Here is a 25,089-nt window from a genome sequence, read left to right as displayed (position 1 = left end):
AAATATTGGCCAGGACACCGGGGAGAACTCTCTTGCTCTTCTTCGAAATAGAGCCAAGGGGTCTTTTACATCCACCTGAGAGAGCAGATGGGGACCTCAGTTTAATACCTCATCCGAAAGACAGCATCTCCGACAATGCAGCACTCCCCCAGTTCTACACTGGAGTGTCAGCCTGGATTTTGTGCTCAGATCTCTGGAGTGGGACTTCAACCCACAACCTACTGGTTCAGAGGCGAGAGTGCTGCCCACTGAGCCACAGCTGACACAAAGCAGAAGGCTGCATGCAGCGCTCTCTGCACTGTTACAACACTTCTCTTCGGATATTCCTCAATGTGTGGAAATGGGAACAGCACCAGTGGGGATGGTATTCCACTTTTTAACACTACAGTTGGTGTGGTAGAGGTTATGAAATCCAGTGGAAATGAGTTCAGCTAGATTTCTGCTGATTTTGAGCCCTGTCATATCTTCGATGTCGGAGCGGAGCAGGCACTTAAACCTGCCGTCCGTTACAGGCGGGAACCTCACTGTAACAGTGGGTGGGGAACGGGGCTGCACCATTGTCTGGACAATATGGATGCTGGATGCAGAGTCTCCCGTATGCCCGGTGAATCCAGGTGGGAGGAACGTCTCGAGGCACACCTCCTTACATCCTAGGACCCCGATTATCACACCGTCTGCTTCCGCCGGCTGCCTTGACCACCTATCTCAAGGACCCCCAACAAAATGGTGGCTGTTGGAGCGGTGGCAGAAACAGGGCGGCAAGTGGTTGGTGTGCAGCAATTACACGCTACCACCCTCTTCCCTCCCAAAAGTCAGGGCTGAAATTTTGCTCGACTGCAGCTGGAGAGGTGGGGGCCGGGGGCTGGGGGGGGAAACGGAGAGAGAATAATTAAACATTACCTGCAAGAACTAACAACGCTTTATATTTAACAGAGCAGTTAAGGCAGGCAGCTGAAATCCTGGAACAAGAGAGACTCGAGAGACTGAGACTTGAAGCTGAAGAGAGGGCGAGGATTGAGGCAGCGGTTTGTATTGCTTTACTGAGTGTACTCAACATCTGAAACGAATGAAGAGACGGAGGGCTTGAAATTGGTCTTGAAGTCAATGGAAAGGAAAATTGGAGGGTGGGGGAGGTGGTGTAAAACAGGCTGTCAATTCGTTATCCCCTGTGTTGTGCTACCACCCAGGACCAATTTCACTCCCCAAAGCATTGCTGCACAAACTTCCATTGAAACCTCTCAACCTCTGAAAGCTCCTCGGCCATGATAGGAAGCACATGGGCAAAAGATATCACATACCTGTTGCTTAATATTTAAATTGGTGAAATTTACATTTATAATAAAATCTCCGGTGTAGATTTTCAACAACAACAACTTGTATTTATATAACGCCTTTAATCTTGTAAAAGGTCCCAAGACGCGCCACAGGAGCGTTAATCGCACAAAGTTTGACACCGTGTCACATAAAGAGATATTAGAACAGGTGACCAAAAGCTTGGTCAAAGAGGTACATTTTCAGGAGCGTCTTAAAGGAGGAGAGAGAGGCAGAGAGGTTTAGGGAGGGAAATCCAGAGCTTCGGGCCCACACAGCTGAAAGCACGCCCGCCAATGGTGGAACGCAGACATCTCGGAGAGTTGCAGGGCCGAGGGAGGTTACAGAGATAGCTGTCTGTGCCAGCTGGTGCTAAGCAATGCCTGGAAGGAGTGCAGAGAGGGAAATTGGGCGGGAAGGGTAGCCCACGCTTAAGGGAACCCACCTGACTTTCCTCCCATTTAAATGAATGGAAGGAATCGAGGAAAACTTGCTTCCACTCTAAAAGTGTGTTCTAAGGTGACTGTGAGAATTACAGTCTCTGTCACAGGTGGGACAGACAGTCGTTGAGGGAAAGGGTGGGTGGGACTGGTTTTCCGCATGCTCCTACCGCTGCCTCCGCTTGTTTTCTGCGTGCTCTTGGCGACGAGACGCAAGGTGCTCAATGCCCTCCCGGATGCACTTCCTCCAGTTAGCGTGCTCTTTGGCCAGGGTCTCCCAGGTGTTGGTGGGGATGTTGCACTTTATCAAGAAGGCTTTGAGGGTGTACTTGAAGCATTTCCTCTGCCCACCTGGGGCTCGCTTGCCGTGTAGGAGTTCCAAGTAGAGCGCTTGCTTTGGGAGTCTTGTGTCAGGCGTGCAAACAATGTGGCCCGCCCAACGGAGCTGGTCGAGTGTGGTCAGTGCTTCGATGCTGGGGATGATGGCCTGATCGAGAACACTGACGTTGGTGCGTCTGTCCTCCCAGGGGATATGCAGGATCTTGCGGAGACATAATTGGTGGTATTTCTCCAGCGATTTGAGGTGTCTACTGTATATGGTCTGATCTTTACGGCACGACAACTGCAAGAGAAATGCAGGGAACAGCACCAACCCTTGTACATGGCCTTCTTTGATCTTACAAAGGCCTTTGACACTGCTAACCGCGAGGGACTATGGAGCGTCCTCCAAAAGTTTGTCGCCATCCTCCGCCTGTTCCACGACGATAAGCAAGCAGGATCCTGACCAATGGATCCACCGCAGACCCAATCCACGTCCGGACCGGGGTCAAACAGGGCTGCATAATCGCGCCAACCCTCTTCTCGACCTTCCTCGCTGCAATGCTCCACCTCACACTCAACAAGCTCCCCACTGGAGTGGAACTAAACTATAGAACCAGTGGGAACCTGTTCAACCTTCGTCGCCTCCAGGCCAGATCCAAGACCGTCCCATCCTCTGTCATACAACTACAGTACGCAGATGACGCTTGCGTCTGCGCACATTCAGAGGCTGAACTCCCAAGTCATTGTCAACATCTTCACTGAGGCATACGAAAGCATGGGCCTTACACTAAACATCCGTAAGACAAAGGTCCTCCACCAACCTGACCCCGCCACACAGCACTGCCCCCCGGTCATCAAGATCCACGGCGCTGCCCTGGACAACGTGGACCACTTTCCATATCTCGGGAGCCTATTATCAGCAGGGCAGACATCGACGACGAGGTTCAACACTGCCTCCAGTACACCAGTGCAGCCTTCGGCCGCCTGAGGAAAAGAGTGTTCGAAGATCAGGCTCTCAAATCTGCTACCAAGCTTATGGTCTACAGGGCTGTAATGATACCCGCCCTCCTGTATGGTTCAGAGACGTGGAACATATACAGTAGACACCTCAAATTGCTGGAGAAATACCACCAACGATGTCTCCGCAAGATCCTGCAAATCCTTGAATATACTCAATCACTGAGCACCCATAGTTGTCTAGAGTAGAGAATTCCAAAGATTCACAACTCTCTGAGTGAAGAAATTTCTCCTCATCTCAGTCCTAAATGGTTGACCTTTAGTCCATATTTGTTAATTGTTTATGATGCTTAAATAAAATGAGAAATAAAAAGTAATGAAATTATAACATCACAAGGATGGAGGGCGGAGATTGGTTCTTCAATATTAATTGAATCACTGGAGAGGGAATGAATTTTAAAGAAAGCTAAAAACTGATTTAATTTGCTTCATTTGCTGATTTTCTAATTTTAACTTAATTTATAATTATGGTATATATTATTTTTGTTTAATTATAATTAATCTTTATTATACTGATTTCACTATTGTATTATTGCATTATTTACAATGTAATTTGAATTTCTTTGTTTATAGTTTTTTCGACTGTGTCTATCTGCGTGCGCATTTTTGCTGCCGCTTCAGACCTGAGCCTGTAACCTCTTTTTACACGTCCTTCCCCCGCTTTTTCTATCTTTCCCTCAATGGTCAATATCTAACATGTTGTAAAATTGTTGTGAAGCGCCTTGGGGCGTTTTACTACATTAAAGGTGCTATATAAATAATCTCTACCAATCTGACCCCCCGCCTCCCGATTATCAAAATCCACGACGAGGCCTTGGACAACATGGACCATTTCCCATACCTCGGGAGCTTACTGTCAGCATGAACAGACATTGACGACGAGGTCCAACACTGCCTTCAGTGTGCCAGCACAGCCTTCGGTCGTCTGAGGAAGAGAGTGTTTGAAGACCAGGACCTCAAATTCGGCACCAAGCTTATGGTCTACAGGGCAGTAGTGATATCCGCCCTATATGGCTCAGAGATGTAGACTATATACAACAGACATCTCAAAACGCTGGAGAAGTACCACCAGCGCTGCCCCTCCGCAAGATCCTGCAAATCCATTGGCAGGATAGACACACCAACGTTGGTGTTCTCGCTCAGGCCAACATCTCCAGCATCGAAGCATTGACCATGTTCGATCAGCTCCGTTTGGCGGGCCACGTCGTCCGCATGCCCGACACGAGACTCCTAAAGCAAGCGCTCTACTCGGAGCTTCGACACAGCAAGCGAACCCCAGGTGGGCAGAGGAAACGCTTCAAGGACACCCTCAAAGCCTCCTTGATAAAGTGCAACATCCTCACTGACACCTGGAAGTTCCTGGCCCACGACTGCCCAAATTGGAGGAAGAGCATCTGGGAGGGCGCTGAGTACCTCGAGTCCCATCGCTGAGAACAAGCAAAAAGCAAGCGCAGGCAGCAGAAGGAACGTGCGGCAACCCAGACTCCCCACCCACCCTTTCCTTCAACGATTGTCCCACCTGTGACAGAGACAGTAGGTCCCGTATTGGACTGTTCAGTCACCTGAGAACTCACTTTTAGAGTGGAAGCAAGTCATCCTCGACTCCGAGGGACTGCCTATGATGATGATAAATAAAAGTTATTATTATGATTAATAAAGGTAAATCACCTCTGAGGAGTTGGCACTCTCAGGGGTTCATATTCAGGTCTGTACCTTAACAGGGAGAGAGTTTGATTTGCTTGTTTCCGTCATTACTGAAGGTAATGGGCAATCCTGGCACATGGATCCACATGCACAGACCGTCCCCTGACTCAAGGGGCCACTTTTCATGTATGAGCCCGGATGGTGAATAATGCTGGGGAGCGCAAAGTTGAGGGGCATCACAGCCGAGGTCAACCTTGTCCTTGTTCAACATCACTCACATCTACCCCCAGTGGGCTCCTCTCCCTAGCCCACGATGCTGGGACAATAGGCTTGCTTAGAACGGGAAGCTCGGCATCCAAATGAGGACATTTGGGGCGACGAAGTCTAATGCAATTCTTTAATTTTAGATCTTTTTCAAAGTACCACCCCACGACCGACCGAATATCTCCTCACCGGGCTCGAGGGTCGGCCGGAATAATCGCTCCCTTGCCCGGACACAGGGACTAGGCAAACCCCCCCACCCCCCCCCCCCCCCCCCCCCAAACACAGCTTCTTTTGATGCTGCTGCTTAGTGTAACGGTTCTCATCCCTTCAGTAGGGCTTCTGCACATCCCCATCCCCCTGGGCTTCTTTTGAAGCTGAGCCCCAGGCCCCTGTGTCTGGGTGAGGGACCATTTCTGCCGGACAATGCTCTGACCCTCGAGCCCGGTTTGGGGATGTTCGGTGATGGCGTGGCACTTTGAAAAAAAATCCCAAATTTAAAAATTGCATTAGACTTCCATTTTCTGCGTTTTAAGTTTGAAAAAAATTAAGCTTCATGATGCATATTTAATGTCTTCTTGACTCCCTCTAAAACTTCACCTAAAAACACTGGTGTCTTTCTGCGCCGATTTTTTTTAAGTGCCCAGAAGGTTTTTTGGGAGTGGTCACATATGCCGTCCTAGGAAAAATGTAAGTTGGCTAAACTTGCATAAATGTGAAAAACTGCCGCAGACTTCAGGTTACGCCCCAATGACACAAAAAAAACTAACTCAAAAAAATCGTAACTAACTGAGTTGCGCTGGCGCACAATCTTTGGAGAAACTTGGATTTTAAAATTTAGGCCAAAAAAAGGCGCAGATAACTGGGGAAAATTGAGCCCAATATTCTTTAAAAAGAGAATAAAGAGAACGAAAACAGTCGTGTCCTGCTAGTTTCTATGACTTTGATAATCTGGTCAAGGGGAGTAACCGAGGTGCCAGTCTCGAAAAACTTCCCTTTGGGGAAGTAACAATGAACATCTAATTGACTTCAGGGTGCGCCTGTTTAGACGACTTGTCCAATAGGAGTAGCTGAGCTGTGGTGTTAAAGGGAGAGGTCAGAATAAACATAGCTCCAGCCTTGCAGTTAAACATCACAAGTATGCTCCAGGACCAGGACTATCCACGTGCACTGCCATGGGAGATCACATAGAGTCTTCAAAGCTCATTTTGCTTGCAATAAATGTATACTGTACTAATATAAAAAGTAAGATTGGTAGACAAAGAAAATCGGTATGTTTCCTGATGGTTACATGCATTTGAGTTAGATAAGAATCTACGACAGTGCACATTGTGCATGGTCTGTTCAGAGGAGTTGAGTAAATCGTCAAACAATCCTTCCTTTAAGTACTTCTGAAGTATTTGCAAATTATACTCGGTACTGATGAAATCAAAATTATATATTAGCCTAACTTTTTAGCTTAATATGCATTTGATTTTGTTTTTGCCTCAAACAGGATATCGCACGTAAAGAAAATGAACTGCCTGAACTTATCCAGGTTTTGGAAAAAAATAGGCTTGCTGCTCAGAAGGTGTATAAAAATCTTAGAGAAGTCACCAAGGTAATGTTTCTCAATATCGTTGCCTAGTCTAGGCTTGTGTTCCCTTCAGTATAACAAGAGCTAGAATTTATATGGGGCTAGAACCTCCACTTTTTTTTGCATGCTTAACGCCCACTTAATGCCCATTTTACCACGTAAATTACGTATAACGCCCAGATATCGCCCATTTTGGCACAAAATGGAAACTGACGGGCATTTTTAGGAAAATTATCACCGAGCTTACTTTCCCCATGTCCTTAATGCTGAGAAAAAATAATACTGCCCACCCAGTTTTTTGGGGCGAAATCAACACCCATAATATCGGCCAGCGTTAATTTACGCACTGATTTAACATCGAGATTCAATATTAACGCCCGCCTACTTTTTTTGTCGTAAAGAGCATATTTACTGAAACTAGCGGCCATGAGATCACCCAGCATCAATTTCACCACCTCGCACACATATTGCCCACAATATCGCTCGCCCAAAAAACCACACACAAAAAGTGGGACTGTTCTGAATGAACGCCATTTGTAAAATCCCACTCTTACGTGAGGAGTTGATATCTGAACGATTTGCCTGAAAGAACGTTGATGTGAGTGACAATGCTGACACACTGCTGTGTGTGCAGCGCAGACATCAATGGTGCCCATCACCTCGGTGCCAGTTAAAGTTTACGTTGATTGATGTTAATTTGTCGTTAACCCTTTCATGTTAAGGAATCACCATTGTGTAACGGTGCAGCTAACTGAGACAATGCACAACAAGGTTATGTTCAATAACAAAAATTTAATACCAATATTGGTCTGAAATCATAATTATCACAGCCAATAACACCCAACCCCCGCCCACACCCCACTTTTTCCACCATTGACATAAATCACATGTTCAACATGTCCAGCAACACAGAATACAAAGGCAAAGCAGGAGCGTGGTCCCCAGCCCCCATACATTGCAACAAATTGCATACACCCAAATGGAGATATAACACAGCCATCACCTGTGGACATGCACCTCACTTTCCTTCCCCCCACTCCGGATGATGTCGCCAAGGGGCAACATGTAGATGAGAAATAGGAGGGAGCCAAGGATAGATCCTTGGGGACACCAGAGGTAACGATGTGGGGACGGGAAGAGAAGCTTTTGCAGGTGATTCTCTGGCTATGATTAGATAGATAAGAATGGAACCAGGTAAGTGCAATTCTACCCAGCTGGACGACAGTGGAGAGGCATTGGAGAACTGTGGCCAACTGTGTCAAAGGCTACAGACCAATCAAGAAGGATGAGGAGGGATAGTTTACCTTTGTCACAGTCACAAAGGATGTCATTTGTGAATTTAATGAGAGTCGTCTCGGTACTGTGGTAGATGCGGAAACCGGATTGGAGGGATTCAAACATGGAATTGCAGGAAAGGTGGGCATGGATTTGGGAGGCGACAACATGTTCAAGGATTTTGGAGAGGAAAGGGAGGTTGGAGATGGGGCGGTAGTTTGCAAGGATGGAGGGGTCAAAGTTTGTTTTTTTGAGGAGAGGGGTGATGACGACAGATTTGAGGAAGAAGGAGACAGTACCTGAGGAGAGCGAACCATTAACAATGTCACTCAACATGAAAGCCTGAAAAGGAAGTTGGGTGGTCAGCAGTTAGGTGCGAATAGGGTCAAGGGAGCAGGAAGTGGATCTCATGGACAGGATGCGCTCGGAGAGGTCATGATGGGAGATCGGAGAGAAACTGGAGAAAGATGTGAGGTCAGGGCCTGGGCAGAGGGGATCCTTAGAGGAAGTTTGGCCGGTGGGCTCGGGAAAGGAAGGGAAGAGGCAGAGGCGGCCGAACGAATGGTCTCAGTCTTTGGGACAAAGAAGTCCATGAGCTCCTCACATTTATTGTAGGAGGTGAGGGTGGAGACTGGGAAGATCAGTTAAAAAAGACCTTTGGCAGTGGAGACTAGAAACCGGGGTTTATCTTTACATTCCAGAATGATTCTGGAATAGTGAGCGATTTTGGCAGACGAGAGCAGGACCGGCTAATGCTTTATGTGGTCCAGCCAGATCTGGCGGTGAATGGCTAAACCAGTTGTCCGCCATATCTGTTCATGTCTGCGTCCCTTGGACTTAAGGGAACAAAGATCAGGGCTGTACCAGGGGGAGCGGCCAGGGTGAGAGAGAGTAATTGTTTTAACAGGTACTAGGGCATCAAAGGTGGTGGTGAGGGAGCAGATCGGTAGATGCAGAAATGTGCTGGTGAACGGAGGGCCAAAGGCTGGACAGTTTGGATTTTGTTAGTGCAGTTGTAATAGAGTTGGGGGAGAAACGTCCGAAGGCACTGCACAGGAGTATTATGAGACAAAACAATTGACACCGAACCGCATAAGGAGAAATTAGGGCAGGTGACGAAAAGTGTGGTCAAAGAGATAGGTTCTAAGGAGTGTCTTGAAGGAGGATAGAGAGGTGGAGAGGTTAAGTCAGGGAATTCCAGGGCTTAGGGCCCAGGCAACAGAAGGCACGGCCACCAATGGTTGAGCGATTATAATCAGGGATGCTCAAGAGAGCAGAATTAGAGGAGTGCAGACATCTCGGGGGGTTGTGGGGCTGGAGGAGATTACAGAGATAGGGAAGGGTGAGGCCATGGAGGGAGTTGAAAATAAAGATGAGAATTTTGAAATCGAGGCGTTGCTTAACCGGGAGCCAATGCAGGTCAGCGAGCACAGGGGTGATGGGTGAATGGGACTTGGTGCGAGTTAGGACACGGGCAGCCGAGTTTTGGATCACCTCTAGTTTATGTAGGGTTGAATGTGGGAGGCCAGCCAGGAGTGCGTTGGAATAGTCAAGTCTAGAGGTAACAAAGGCGTGGTTGGGGGCTTCAGCAGCAAATGAGCTGAGGCAAGGGCGGAGACAGGCGATGTGGAGGTGGAAATAAATAGTTTTAGTTATGCTGCTGATATATGGTCGAAAGCTTATTTCAGGGTCAAATAGAACACCAAGGTTACGAACAGTCTGGTTCAGCCTCAGACAGAAGTTGGGGAGAGGGATGGAGTCCGTGGCTAGGGAATGGAATTTGTAGCGGGGACAGAAAACAATGGCTTCAGTCTTCCTAATATTCAATTGGAGAAAATTTCTGCTCATCCAGAACTGAATGCCGGACAAGCAGTCTGACAATTTAGAAACCGAGGAGGTATCGAGAGAAGTGTTGGTGAGGTAGAGATCTGGATGATTAAGGAGTGTTGATAAGATAATTTAGAATGCCGTGGTGTTACAAAATACTTTTTTTAATATAACATTGAGGTGTTTAAGATGATTAAAAGATTTGACAGGGAGAAACTATTTCCTCTGGTGGGGGAGGCCAGAACAAGGGGGCATAACCTTAAACTTACAGCGAGGGGTGATGTAAGGAAGCACTTCTTCACACAAAGAGGAGTGGAAATCTGGAACTCTCTTTCCCAAAGCGCTGTTGAGGCTGGGAGGTGAATAAAAAATGTCAAAACGGAGAGTGAGAGATTTTTGTTAGGTAAGGGATATGGAACCAAGGTGCGTAGATGGAGTTATAATACAGATCAGAAATGATCTAATTGAATGGCAGAACAGGTTCGAGGGGCTGAAAGGCCTCCTCCTGTGGCTGTGTTCCATTATCTTTAGCTCTAGCAGTGCCTCATTCCCAGCTGAAGTGATTGGCAGGCAATATGCTGCCAAAGCCTCTGACCACGAGGAGCTACACATGAGCAGCCTGACAATGACATCACTGCTGATATTCCTCTGTTCCTGTGGGGAAAAAGCCTAGGCTGAGATTTTCCAGGGTGTCAGCGGGCAGGATCGGTGGCGGGTTGGGTGGGAAAGTGTTTTTTTTACACCGGATCGGGAAACTCTGCCGAAAGGCGCCTTTCCCGATGCCCGGTCTGACGGTATTGTGCAGACCCGAGCGGCAGCAGCGGGCGACCTGATTAAATTCATCAGCATCGAGTTCACAGATGGGTAACAGGCTTTTTTAACTGACCTTTTTACTTTAACTGCATGACCACACTGTTCAAGGATCACGGCTGTCAATGTAAGGAGTGAGTTCAGTGGCTATTGCTCCAGCTGATTACTTGACAGCTTCAAATGTACAGTGAAAGCTGCCACCTGACAGACCATCACTTTCCTCAGCCACAAGATGTTTCCCACTCCATTTCCAGCACAGATTCTGCAGGCTTTCCACTTTCCACTCCCCATCCACTCTCGCCTCATTGGAAGAACTCTCTCACCATTCACAGAATGCTTCTGTCATCTCTACTTCACCTGCCATCTATTCCATCAGCATGGGAGTCCTTTATACTCTCTCACCTTGGTCCTCAGAATCCCACCACGATCAGCCCCAACACTAGCAGCACCAGGCACACCAGCAGCACCAACAACAACACTAGCCTTCTCTGTGATCAACTGATGCTGCACAGGACACAGGACATCAGCACCCGAGCACATTGCTGCCCGAGAGGGCAGGGATGGCCTGAGCATGGCCAGATTTACATCACTTGACACTATACACCTTGTCTGCCAGGTTGGCACCACCCCACCCCAGCACCATAATGCATCCCTACAATGTCCAAGCCATTCCTTTCACACTCACCACCATTGTGAGGAGTACCCTTACATCTCACCCATTCATTGAAACTCACTAAGCCACTTCCAAAAGTGCACACAAATCTATTTAAGAACGGAAAGTACTGAAAATAAAGATTTCAATGTTTGACAGCACATTAACAGAAACTTTACACGAACATTGGATAAAACACTTACTACAGTTATACAGGGCCTTGGTGAGACCGCACCTGGAGTAATGTGTACAGTTTTGGTCTCCTTACCTAAGAAAGGATATACTTGCCATAGAGGGATTTCAGCGAAGGTTCACCAGACTGATTCCTGGGATGGCAGGACTGTCATATGAGGAGAGATTGGGTCGACTAGGCCTGTATTCACTAGAGTTGAGAAGAATGAGAGGGGATCTCATTGAAACGTATAAAATTCTGACTGGGTTGAATAGATGCGGGGAGGATGTTTCCTCTGGCTGGGAAGTCTAGAACAAGGGGTCACAGTCTCAGGATAGTGGATAGGAAATTTAGGACCGAGATGAGGAGAATTTTTTTCACTCAGAGGGTGGTGAACCTGTGGAATTCTCTACCACAGAAGGCTGTGGAGGCCAAGTCACTGAATATATTTAAGAGGGAGATAGATAGATTTCTAGAAACAAAGGACATCAAAGGGTATGGGGGAAAAAGCGGGAATATGGTGTTGAGATAGAGGATCAGCCATGATCATATTGAATGGCGGTGCAGACTCGAAGGGCCGAATGGCCTACTACTGCTCCTATTTGCTATGTTTCTAAGTGGCTACCTTTGCTACCTTTGTATGTTGTTAATTGGTATGATTGGACTAGGATGAGGGTGAGAATGAGAGTGAGGGGTGGCCAGTGAGATGGGATGTGATAACGTGGATAGAGAGAGATGGGTGGAGGTGCAGGGTATGTTGATGTGAATAAGGATGTGCAGGAGTAGGATAGGGAAGGCAGATTGATGGGGATGTGATGAGAGGCACAGGAGAATGAAGGTGCGTGTGGCTTTTTACTAAGGTTTTGTGATCTACTGAGATCATTGAAACGTTTGCGGCACTGCACCCAGGTCCTCCTGACCACATCCCTGCTTGTGACCTCCTGTGCAATGTGCAACCGGGCTACGTTGGTTTCCTGTGGGGGTCTCTTCCACCCATGGGAAGGGAAGAGGACCTCCCTGCGTGCTGTGACTCCCTCCATAAGCATAAATGGAGAGGGCACAAACACAAAAAGTAAGGTGGCCATGGTCCCTATAAGCAAACTGGCTGATGATGCGTCATGAATGATATTGCCAGACCCGCTTCCTGTAATTGGGTTGGAAAACACGTTGAGTGGGCTTTATAAGCCCTATCAATGTAAACTCATTTTCCAGAGCAGAATGGAGCCAGCAGCGGGGACGCGACCGACATTGCCCACCCCGGACCTCCCAAGGTGAGCAAAATCCCGGCCCTAATCTTTGAAAAAAGAAAATAAAAGAGAAAGACTTGCATTTGTATAGCGACCTCAGAATGTCCCAAAGCACTTTTCAGCCAATGAAGCACTTTTGACGTGTAGTCACTGAAGTAATGTTGGAAACGCAGCAGCCAATTCTTCGCACAGTAAGGTCCGAAAATAGCAATGTGATAATGAGCAGATAATCTGTTTTTTAGTGATGTTGGTTGAGGGATAAATATTGGACAGGACACCACGGAGAACTCCTCTGCTCGTCTTTGAAATAGTTCCATGGGATATTTTACGTCCACCTGAGAGGGCAGAGGGGGCCTCAGTTTAACATCTCATCTGAAGGGCAGTACCTCCAACAATGCAGCGCTCCCTCAGCACTGCACTGGAGTGCCAGCCTGGATATTATGTTCAAGTCTCTTGAGCGAAACTTGAACCCACGACCTTCTGTCAGGAACAAGCCTGCATCAGCCGTATGAGAACTCTGGGTGTAAACCCATATCCAACCCCCTGTAAAGTTCACGCGGAGCCAGAGTACTGGCCGAAGAGTTTTACATTCATGGCAATTCACAAATCCTGTAATTTCAAATGGTCTCTGAACTTGAATACAGAATTTGTGTTTGAGAGAATTTGTGGGACAACGTAACTGGGCAGCATCATACATTTCATGGGAGTGATGCTTTTTATTTACTCAGATCAAGTTAATATCTAATTTTTTAGATAACTGCATTTCACTTCTTTTAAATCTGCAGCATCACGGTTTAGGCTATATAGATATTTTATTTAAATGATCAAAGTTGAAATAAGTAGCATACCATTGTGAATAGTTGCTGTTTGGTTCTGTTCCTTCAGTGGCAACGTTACATGAAGTGCGATGGAACCCCTGATCCGACGGTACCTCAGGAGATTAATACCTTCATAAACCTTTTCAAAGAGGATCCAAATGTAGACATAAAATCTTTGTTTGAAAGAGGTAGAACAATATTACAGGTAAGCACTTAGCTTAATAAGCATTTTAACCCTTGGACTGTTGTCAGGTCCAAAGAAGTTTCTATCTCCCTGGGCTAACTAGTTTTGTTTGTTTTCATCTCGTGCAATGTGACACTGGAACACACAATCATCATCATCATAGGCAGTCCCTCGGAGTCGAGGAAGACTTGCTTCCACTAAAAGTGAGTTCTCAGGTGACTGAACAGGTCAATACGGGACCTACAGTCTCTGTCACAGGTGGGGCAGACAGTGGTTGAAGGAAAGGGTGGGCGGGGAGTCTGGTTTTCCGCACCTTCCGCTGTCTACGTTTGGTTTCTGCATGCTCTCGCCGATGTGACGCGAGGTGGTCAGCGCCCTCCCAGATGCTCTTCCTCCACCTTGGACGGTCGTGGGCCAAGGATTCCCAGGTGTCGGTGGGAATGTTGCATTTTATCAAGGAGGCTTTGAGGGTATCCTTGAAGCGTTTCCTCTACCCACCTGGGGTTCACTTGCCATTACAATTATGAACATAGCAATTGCTAGACGAAAAAAAACAAGGTCCATCTAGTTCACCACCTACCATCCTAGTAGTCGCTCGATGATAATAGAGTTGTTGACTAACCATATCAACCAATCTCTAGCGATTAGTCTACAACAGACCCAGACATGAGGTGAGGAAAACCCCTATGGTGGAGAGCTTTGGGAACCACAGGTCTAAAACCATCTTTTTCCTCACAAGCACGCTACACTCACCACACATCATGCCACAAACTGCTCGTACATTGTATGAAGCTAATTGAATGTCAGGATTAGCTTTATCACCATAATACTAATCTGGTGCAACAAAATAATCTCTTAATTGCATTGTCACAAAAGTACATGTTTTTCAAATTATATATGTAGATCAGTTCCTACAATGATAATTTGGATATAATTGGTGAGAAAATATAGTCTTGACTCCTCATGGACACAACTCAATGCTACTATATCTACAAGGAATTCTGGTGTTTGATGGAAATGTGGTTATTATGATCCTGACACAATTAAACCCCGTTTGTCCCTACCTGATTTTCAGAAGCTATTGCCATTCCCTCTCCTATGGAACACTTCCCCCTTTCTTAATGCATGCTTCATCAACATCTTATTTCTTCCTCCAGACTCTTCCTTCAAATTAGCACTGCCGCTTTCTGTTCCTGGGTTAGAGGTTTCCCACCTTCCTTTGCACGAGTGAAACTGTTCTACAACTCCTGGAACAAAATTTTCAAAATGTTGTGTCTCTCCAGGTTATTCTCTTTCGTAATATTTTGAACCATTTTCTTTAGACGTTAGAAGCATTTTAATGCTGTATAATGGAAAAAATTTTAAAATCTGCCTGGTGACTTTCATGAAATGTGTTGCAGCTTTTAGAAGAATTGGAAATTGTACTAAGCGACACTCCAGCTGACGAATTGCCTGAGGCGACTGCGGCCCAGTATCAACAGACCATTTGGGATCTTCAGGATCTACTCTCCGACACAAATGATAAAGCAACTGTTATCCTCCTACAGGTAAATGCGTAAGGTAATCACTGTGGACTCATAAGTGCAACAAAACAACAACAACAACTTATATTTATATAGCGCCTTTAATGTAGTGAAACATCCCAAGGCACTTCACAGGAGTATTATGAGATAAAACAATTTGGTATCGAGCGGTATAAGTAGAAATTAGCGCAGGTGACTAAAAGTTTGGTCAAAGAGGTATGTTTTAAGGAGCATCTTGAAGGAGGAAAGAGAGGTAGAGAGGCGGCGAGGTTTAGGCAGGGAGTTCCAGAGCTTGGGGCCCAGGCACAACAGAAGGTATGGTCACCAATGGTTGAGCAATTATAATCAGGGATGCTCAAGAGGGCAGAATTAGAGGAGCGCAGATATCTCGGGGGGTTGTGGAGGAGATTACAGAGATAGGGAGGGGCGAGGCCATGGAGGGATTTGAAAATAATGATGAAAATTTTGAAATCGAGACTAAAACACACATTAAACATTTCCTGTCAGGGCTGACCAAAACTAGCCGCTGGCTAATCCATTGATGATGAGCTAGCTGAGATGTGTCGTGTTATCTGACATATCTGAGTTAGAACAGGTGATGATTTTTGTGTTGCGCTGATCGTAACCAAATAAAACTCACTGTGACAAACGATACTGAATATTACCTAATTAATGACCGCCTAGTGCAAGGCTTACTGAGACGGGGCATCAATAATCTTTAAAGGCTTATATAAGAGGAACAGTTAATACAAGTTTTGTTATGTTCAGAAACTATCTGTTTTTTGATACATATGGTATGGTGGTGAATAAGAGGTGAGAAAAAGCTTGAGGTACTGTCTTGTCCTGAAGTAAAATTAAGCTGATTTACAATCAGGACTGTGGGAAGAACCATGAAGAAAATTGTAGCATCTGGGAAGGCACAGTGTATTTCATCGGGTATGGTGGTGCAGTGGTTATGTTTCTGGGCTAATAATCTAGAGAACATGAGTTCAACTCCCATGGTAACAGTTTGTGAATTTGAATTCAGTTCCTTTTTAAATCTGGAATTAAAGAGCTAATGTCAGTAAAAGTGACCATGAAGCTGGCATGAAGTTGTAAAAACCCAACCGGTTCACTCATGTCCTTTAGGGAAGGAAACCTGCCATCCTTACCTGGTTTGGCCTACACGTGACTCCAGTCCCACACCAAGCCACTGAGCTGTACAAGGACAACCATGGATGGGCAATAAATGCAGGCCTGGCAAGCGAGGCCCATATCATTAAAAAAAAATGACAATGTATGAATGAGATCACCTTGTTTTTAAAAGAGCTTGGCCTAGAGTTGCATTGTACATAATTTGCTGGGGGAATTGCTCTGAAAAATAACAGTGCAATTGAGCGGAATCTCCAGCCCCAGGTTTTTAATCAAAGTTTAAAACGATACAATGATTTTGTGAAGTTATGTTCTTCCCCACAAGTGGAAACATTCTCTCTGTATCCACGCTGTCAAAACCTTTCATAATTTTAAAGACCTCTATTAGGTCACCCCTCAGCCTTCTCTTTTGAAGAGAAAGATCTTTGGGTTGTTTTTGTCATGTTAATGTCTTGCAAAAGTGACATGATGCTGTACTTTGATGCTCGTCATTTTTAATGTATTTGTAAACCATGAGAGGACTTGGCAGACACTTCCATGCACACGCTGCTCCACAAAATCATTGGAAGGTCTGCTGCATAGTTATAAAAAATTACATTTATTTTCAGAAAGCTGTTGATCTTGTTGACATTGAGACTGGAAACATGCAAGAAGTAGCTATTGATGAGCACATCACTCTCTGTCTGTGGGCGAACTTCAACAAAAATCCCAGGTAATCAGATTGTTGCCGGTGAATGTAAAGGTCTTTCCCACTGAAGCCTGGGAGCGGGGGAGGAAATACTATAGCGGAGGATGATGATTTTTACACAGTCTTAATTACCGTGTAGAAAATTATAGTCTGTGCGTTACCGTTAATTTGAGCAATATTAATGCTAGTTTGCAAATTCCAGCATAGGTTTAATATGATGCTCCAAAACATGAACTGAGCCAATGATTGTGGGGTCCGATACAATTAACTCGCTAAAATGAAAATTTTGAATGGTTATATATCATACTCAGACCACACCCTAATCTAAGGGTTCCTGACCAGAGAGAGTAAATGTGGCAATTCGATCTTTAGCTGACATACACAGTTTGTAGTGTGTGCTGGAAAACAAATTGATTAAAAATGAAATTGAATTACCCCGAATAAGTAGGCAGCCTTTGAGGCTGAGTCTTTATTTAAGATATATTTAAAACAATAGCACAAGAATAAGGAATCAATAAGCAGCTGCGGAGCAGATGAAAACACTTTGGGCTGGATTTTCAGCTTTTTGCGATTTTGCGCGTTTCCGTGGCGCAAATCGTGGCGAAATGCAAATTTTAGCATTAGCTCCAGAGCGCGCAACTTTCGCCAAATGAAAGTTCATGACGAGTGTTAGCGCTAACTCCGGCATTGCACCACAGAATTTGTGCGCGGAGCCGAAAGTTCCAGCCCTATAAAAAAATCGGCCGTTCTGCGCATGTGCAATTTTTTTTTCTTCCTCCGCTTCTGGTCTGCTGTCTGATCGAAAGCGCTAATGCAGGGCGCGGCCACGTGCATGCGCAGTACACACGTGGCTGAATCAGTCATTTTATAATTCAATTTTGATCGAGGAGGATAGCAGACAGCATGCCAGGCGATTTTCTCCAGAGGCTAACAAAGCTTCTTGTGGGAGCTGTGGAGAGGAGATGGCAAGAATTACACCGGAGGGGTGAATCTAGACCCCTGCCATCTATTTTTAACAGAATCTGGAGGGAGATTGCGGAGGAGGTCTCTGCCTCAGATACAATGGCCAGGAGTGGGAAGCAGTGTCGGAAAATTTTAATGATCTTTCGAGGGTCATTAGAGTGAGTACAATTTTTATTGATGCACTCCTTTATTACTTAAATTATAAATCTGACACACTATTTGTTCTCATGCTGTTGCTGTCTTTCAGCACTCTGTAGGTTGCCTCCTAAAATGCATGACACATAGGTAGGCTTAGTGTGGCACCCTATTTGCCATGAATGATCTTTACACATTATTAAGATCGCTTTCTGAGATCTCATAAGATGTTTCCACACTTCGATGTCCTCCTGATGAACCACATGCAACTTCCAAGACCATTAAACAGAGGACTCTGTTACATTCAGACAGTACAGTATAAGTGCTTTGGTGGCTATCTGTGTGTACCACAAGTGCAGATGGACCCTCTGGTAACCATTCCCATTGTCATCTTTGCAGGCAACGAATTCCCATAACCGCCGCGGACAGGCAAACAAAAACTTGATTAGGACGCACTCAAAGAAGTACTGCGTAAAATGAAGTAACAACAGAAAATTCTGGAAATACATAGGATTGCATAGGATACATGGCACAGAAACAGGCCATTCGGCACAACTAGTCATGTCGGCGTTTATGTTCCACTCGAGCCTCCTCCCGTCTTTCCCCATCTAAATCTATCAGCATAACCCTCTATTCCCTTCTCCCTCATACGCTAATCTAGCTTCCTCTTGAATGCATCTACACTATTCACTTCAACCAATCCCTGTGGTAGCGAGTTCCACATTCTCACCACTTTGAGTAAAGAAGTTCCTTCCAAATTCCTTATTGGATTTCTTGGTGACTATCTTATATTGATGGCCTCTAGTTTTGCTCTTCCTCACAAGTGGAAACACTCTCTCTGTATCCACTCTTTCAAAACCTTTCATAATTTTAAAGACCTCTATTAGGTCAGTCTTCAGCTTTCGCTTTTGAAAAGAAAAGAGACCCAGCCTGTTAATCCTTTCCTGATAGGTATAACCTTGCATTTCTGGTATCATCCTTGTAAATCTTTTTTGCATTCTCTCCAGTGCCTCTATATCCTTTTTATAACATGGCGACCAGAACTGTACGAAGTACTCTAAGTGTGGTGTAACCAAGGTTCAATACAAGTTTAGCCTAACTTTACTTTTCAATTCAATCTCTCTAGAAATAAACCCAATTGCTTGGTTTTCCTTTTTATGGCTTTGTTAACCTGTGTTGTTACTTTCAGTGATTTGTACATTTGTACTCCAAGATCCCATTGTTCTTCTACCCCACTCAGATTCATATTTTCCAAGTATTATGTGACCTCCCTATTTTTCTTACATTTTGGTAGAGATATTGGACTCAATTTTCCTGAGTCATTTGCGCCGTTTTTTTGGTGCGCGCCATTTATTTTGGCGTAAGTATTTAAATCAAAAGTTTCCCCCAGGAATCTGTGCCGGCGTAACTGAGTTAGTTCCGATGTTTTTACATTAGGTTTTTTTGAGGTCATAAGGGGACGTTCCCTCATTTCTGCGCCAGTTTTGGTGATTTTTCACAGTTTGCCCAAAAAAAATTTCTGCTAGGTTGGCGTATCTGGCCACTCCCGAAAAACCTTCTGGTGAGTTAACCGAAAGCAGCGCACATTGAAAAATCGGCGCTGAAAGACGCCATTGTTTATCATCAAAGTTTTTGGAGGGAGTCAAGAACATTTTAAATATCCATAATAAAGATGACATTTTTTTACCTTTCAATGGAGTACATGGAAGTTCCATGGAATTCTGAAGTTTTCATTTTTTTTTTTACTCGCACACAACCACCGAACGTCTTCAAACAGGGCTGGAGAGTTGCAGTGTCGGCCGGCAGAATCAGGCCCGCGCCCAGACACAGGCTCGGGGCTCGGCTTCAAAACAAGCCTGGGGGGGAGGTGCCGATCGGAAGACTGCACTAGGCAGCAACTGCGCCCAGGGGAGGAGAAGTCACAAGAAGGCAATGAGCCGGGGGGGGGGGGGGGGGCGGTGGCGGGGGGCACGGTGGGTAGAAGTCACAAGACTGCTGAGACCTGGGTGTGGTCCATACAGACCTTGGGGAGAGAGAACAAAGAACCTGTCCTGCGTGCCTTCCTGCCATTTTGAGCTTCTTGCAAAGGTAAAATTTAATCATGGGAAAATGCTGACAATGCCATACCTTGTGCGAGCCTTCGGCATCAGGGTGCTACAGAGGAGACAAATGATTCGACGTCATCGCATGAGGAACCTCAGAGCCTGTAGGGTGCTGGGCAGGAGGCCTTACCCACGTCGGGTATATCGAGACAGGCATTCGTACCTGCACCTGAGTGATGCAGACTGTGACATAAGGCTGCGTTTCATCAAAGAAGTTGTAACTGAGATCTGTGAGTTGGTGAAAGCAGACCTGCAACCTAGAAACGCCAGGAGGACTGCTTTGTCAGTTGAAGTGAAGATTACAGCTGCACTCTCATTCTATGCTTCCGAATTGTTTCAAGCTACAACTGGATATGTGTGCGCCATTTCTCAACATGCAATACATGCCTGCATTTGGCAGGTGACAGCTGCACTATATGCCCGGAGGAATGGCAACACAAAGTTCCCCATGGCCGCCCAGGCAATGCGTGACAGGGTTGTGGGCTTCTCCAGGATTGCTGGCTTCCCAAAAGTACGGGGCTGCATTGATTGTACTCACATCGCCCTGAGAGCACCTTTGGAGGATTCCGCAATATACAGGAACAGAAAAGGTTTCCACTCCATTAATGTACAGCTCGTATGTGACGGCATGCATCGCATCATGTCAGTCGATGCAAGATACCCTAGGAGCACCCATGGTGTGTTCATCCTACGCAAGAGCGTAATATCAGCCATGTTTCAGCAGCAGCCAGAAGGGCAGAGCTGGCTACTGGGAGACAAAGGGTACGGCCTCGCCACCTGGCTCATGACACCCCTACATGTAACCTGACGGAAGCTGACCATGAATACAACATGTCGCACATTGCGACACGCAGCATCATAGAGAAGACCATTGGTATCTTGAAATAGTGTTTCCGATGCCTGACCATTGAGAAAACTACTTGCTACACTCCCCTGAGATTGTCGGTCAGTTCACTGTTGTGTGCTGCATGCTGCATAACTTAGCCATCATAAGGCAGCAGCAACTGGTAGCATAAGACCCATCTGAGGTGAGAGTGGCTGATTATAATGATGAGGAAGATGCAACTATCTGAACCCGGAGCACGACGGCGGAGGAGGATGGGCCATGTGCCTCTTTAACGATTGCTTGAGCCTTGCGCCAGCAGCTCATCCATGAATGCTTTGCTGCCTGAAGGCTCAGCGACAACTATTCGACATGGACCATTTACTGTTTGGGCCTGTTCCGTAATGTTGTTTGGAACAAATAATGGAAATGATTCTTGTTTACTTCAAAAGTTGTGTTAATAATCGCACAAATAATGGAAATGATTCAGTTTTAATGTAAAATATATTTTATTCAAATGTTTAACAAACAGTTCTTTGTACTTAACTTTAATAAAATTATTCTTGTATCAAACTTTAAAGTTTTCAGTTACAATCATTCACAAACTTTAAGATCACTTACTAACTTTTAAACTTGTAAATTTACATAACCTACAAAAAACTTTTAATTTGAGATCAACAGCAACAATAATAATAACAGCAGCAGCAGCAAGAAATAAGGGCTGCACCCAGATCTCCTCCACCTTATTCTAAGACCACCCGCTACGCTTGTTCTTGGTGACTCCACAACTCCTGCCCGCAGACGGTGGCGCAGTCTTTCTGGGGTTGGTACTAAGCTTATTCTTTCTAAGATTTTGGGTAGTGTGCACCTGTTGCAGAGGGGGTGTGGGGTGGGTGGGGGAGGACAGGCGGTAATGTGGAGGGCCCGGCCTTGGGGCTCTTCAGAGGCTGGTGTGGGGATTTGAGTGGGAGTGGCAGTTTATTCTGTCAATAGGCGCGGGGTCTGGGCGTGTTGCCTTATTGCAGCAGCTAACTCCAACAGGCCATCTTTCATGCGCCCTGACAGTGTCTCAACGATCTGCAACATTCCCTCCCTCATGTTGAGCAAAAGTGTCTCAACTACCTGCAACATTCCCTCACTCATGTTCACTGATAGTGTTTGCATCATCTCTGACATTCCCTCCCTGATGTTCACTGACAGCGCCTCAGCTACCTGTGACATTCCCTCCCTCATGGACACTGACATGGTTTCAGCTGACTGAGATATTCCCTCACTCATGGTCCGGACGTCGTTCCCATTTCTCATGAGATTGCTGTTACTTCTCCCGACAGTCCCACTACCTCATCACCCAGGTGCCCAGGAGTGATCGGGTAAGGTCAATGCTCTCCGCACTCATTGCCATCACTAAATATATTCTAAAGGGAGTTAGATGAAGTCCTTACTACTAGGGGATCAAGGGGTATGGTGAAAAAGCAAGAAGGGGGTACTGAAGTTGCATGTTCAGCCATGAACTCATTGAATGGCGGTGCAAGCTAGAAGGGCCGAATGTCCTAATCCTGCACCTATTTTCTATGTTTCTATGTTTTCTATCTGAACAACATCTGTTAGATCCTGCACCTCAGGAGAGCGCTGTTGAGCTCTCCTTCCCCTCCTCGCCCTGGGTGTGCCTCCCTGCACCCCACCACTGGGACACGCAGCCTCGGACGGTGGGGCCCTGGGTGTGCCTCGCTGCACCCCACCACTGGGACCCGCAGCCTCGGACGGTGGGGCCCTGGGTGTGCCTCGCTGCACCACATCATTGGAACCCACAGCCTCGGCCGCTGGGGCCTGGGTGTGCCTCGCTGCACCACACCACTGGGACCCGCAGCCTCAGAAGGTAGGAAACCGTGGAATGTCCCACCAACACTCAAACCACTAGTCACGGAAGGGGATGGCACCTTAATGGGTGGCATCTGCAATTCCTCAAAAGTCAGTAAAACAGTGGAGGCTTCATCCATCTCCATCCCCTCCCCCTCACCCCCATGCTCTTGGTCTGGAGGGTGGGATTGGAAGATGTTCTCCTCTTCAGGCCCGTCCGCATCTGAATCTTCTTCTGCATCGTCAGTGTTGGCCTCAAGTTCTGCAAAATATAACAGAACACAGACAAATGGTTAGTAGCAGAGGAGGGGGCAGGGTGGCATGAGTAGGCTCACACAGCGCAGGCAGCAGGCTGATTTGAAGGACCACGATGAATGATAGCACATTGCATCAACTGAAGCGTAGTTGACGGAGACATCCCCATGAACCAAAGCATGGCTATCCCGTGCAGTACTTAACATTTAGCAAAGCCAGACTGGAATTTGCAGGACTTACCCTCTCCCTTGAGTGTGGGCCCAGCTTGTGCAGTGGTGGTTGCTTTTCTCCAGGCAGGACCCATCAAAGTAGCGACCTTCTCTTCCAAGGATGTCAATGGCTGCAGATTTGCCGGGCCTCTTCCTTTTTGTTATGTACCACCTTTCTCTGCAAAGATGAAAATGCAACTTTTTAGAGAGGGTGTCTTTCTGCTGGGTGGGATATATATAGCTGGTCACATTTATAATTACAATTCCATTGAATAAATGAAAATATTACTTACACTAACTACTTGACCAAGGTCCTGCCACTTCTTTTTACACTGGCCTCCAGATCTCGTGGTAGTCACCATTGCACAGTAATCTTCTGCAACTTGGTTCCAGCGTTTCTTCATTTCTTTGGGTGGAACTTTTATGTGACCTCTGCTGGTGTCCAGCTCCTGCCATCTGGCCTCAATCACAGTATCTAGTGCCTCCACTTCATCCTGTAAGAAATTCTTGGGGCTAGAACTTCCACTTTTTTTGCATGCTAAACGGCCACTTAACACCCATTTAACTGCTGAAATGATGTATAGCACCCATATATCGCCCATTTTGACACAAAATGGTAACTGTCGGGCATTTTTCGGAAACTTATCGGCGAGCGTTACTTTCTCCACCGATAAAAAAAATATTACCACCCGCCCACTTTTTTTGCGCGGAATCAGCAGAATGGGTGATTTCAACGGCCATAATATCGGCCAGTGTTACTTTCCGCACGGAATTAACGCTGAGATTCAATATTAACGCCCGCCCACTGTTTTTTGTCGTAAAGAGCATATTTACCCAAACCAGCGGCCATGGAGATCGCCCATCGTCAATTTCACCACCTCGCACACATATCGCCCATAATATCGCTCGCCAAAAAAAACGGCCACAAAAAGTGGAACTAACCGGAACGAATCACAGCGTTATGGACGCCATGTTGTATATCACATGTCGCGTCCTTTAAAAGGCTGCTGTGCTTCAACCTTGGCTTTGGATGTACTCTGCAGGTCGTTGGAGTTGATGTGAACATCTGTAAAAACATCTTGACCATTCTGTGACCACTTGGAATTGAAGAGGTATCTTCGTCGGGAAATTCCTTGTTTGTGAGCAATCAGTGGAAAACAAAGAGTTACTGCAATGGGGCCTGTCCTTTCTCACCCTCTCTTGGTGACCAAATACATGCAGCAGACTCGACATCGCCGAAGGAACGCTCCACTGCATTATGTGAGACGTGACAGAAAGATGAGGAGGACCAGACGTTACACCCCCCACAAGTACAAGGAGAAGCATTATTACCTCGACTTGCCCGACACCACCTGCCTTCGGAGATTACACTTCCACAAAGAGGTTGTCACTGAGGTATGCCAGCTGATAAGGGCAGATGTGCAGCCTGCCAGCACCATCAGTACTGCACTGTCCGTCGAGGTCAAAGTCACTGCGGCACTGTCGTTCTACGCCTCGGGTTCTTTTCAGGCCACAGCTGGCGACATTTGTGGACTTTCTCAGCATGCCACACATCGCTGCATTAGACAGGTCACTGAAGCCCTGTATGCACGCAGGAGGGATTTGATCAGCTTCCCTATGACCAGGAAGGCACAGAGTGAGAGGCCTCCAGGATTCTCTAGAGTGCAAACTTCCCCAAAGGTGCAGGGAGCAATAAACTATATGCACATCGCGATGCGGGCATCTTTTCAGGATGCTGAGGTTTTCAGGACCTGTAAGGGATTCCACTCCCTGAATGTCCAACTGGTTGTTGACCACCAGCAAATTATACTGGCAGTGAATGCTCAATTTCCGGGCAGCATCCATGAT

General features: G+C 46.2%; 1 protein-coding gene across 1 annotated transcript in view; it reads left to right on the top strand.

The window, feature by feature from the left end:
• The window catches only part of dnai7 (dynein axonemal intermediate chain 7), a 125,656-nt gene that overhangs the window by 10,135 nt on the left and 90,432 nt on the right, over positions 1-25,089 (top strand). Inside the window, exons 4-8 of the mRNA XM_070896767.1 lie at positions 934-1,025; positions 6,490-6,594; positions 13,439-13,576; positions 14,956-15,102; positions 16,818-16,921. Coding sequence (XP_070752868.1) covers positions 934-1,025; positions 6,490-6,594; positions 13,439-13,576; positions 14,956-15,102; positions 16,818-16,921 — 586 coding nt within the window. The remainder of the gene's footprint in view (positions 1-933; positions 1,026-6,489; positions 6,595-13,438; positions 13,577-14,955; positions 15,103-16,817; positions 16,922-25,089) is intronic.

This window comes from Pristiophorus japonicus, chromosome 13, assembly GCF_044704955.1.
Source record: "Pristiophorus japonicus isolate sPriJap1 chromosome 13, sPriJap1.hap1, whole genome shotgun sequence".
In the NCBI taxonomy this organism is placed as follows: Eukaryota; Metazoa; Chordata; class Chondrichthyes; family Pristiophoridae; genus Pristiophorus; species Pristiophorus japonicus.
Note: the sequence above shows the minus strand (reverse complement) of the source record. Positions and strands in the feature narration are given on the sequence as shown.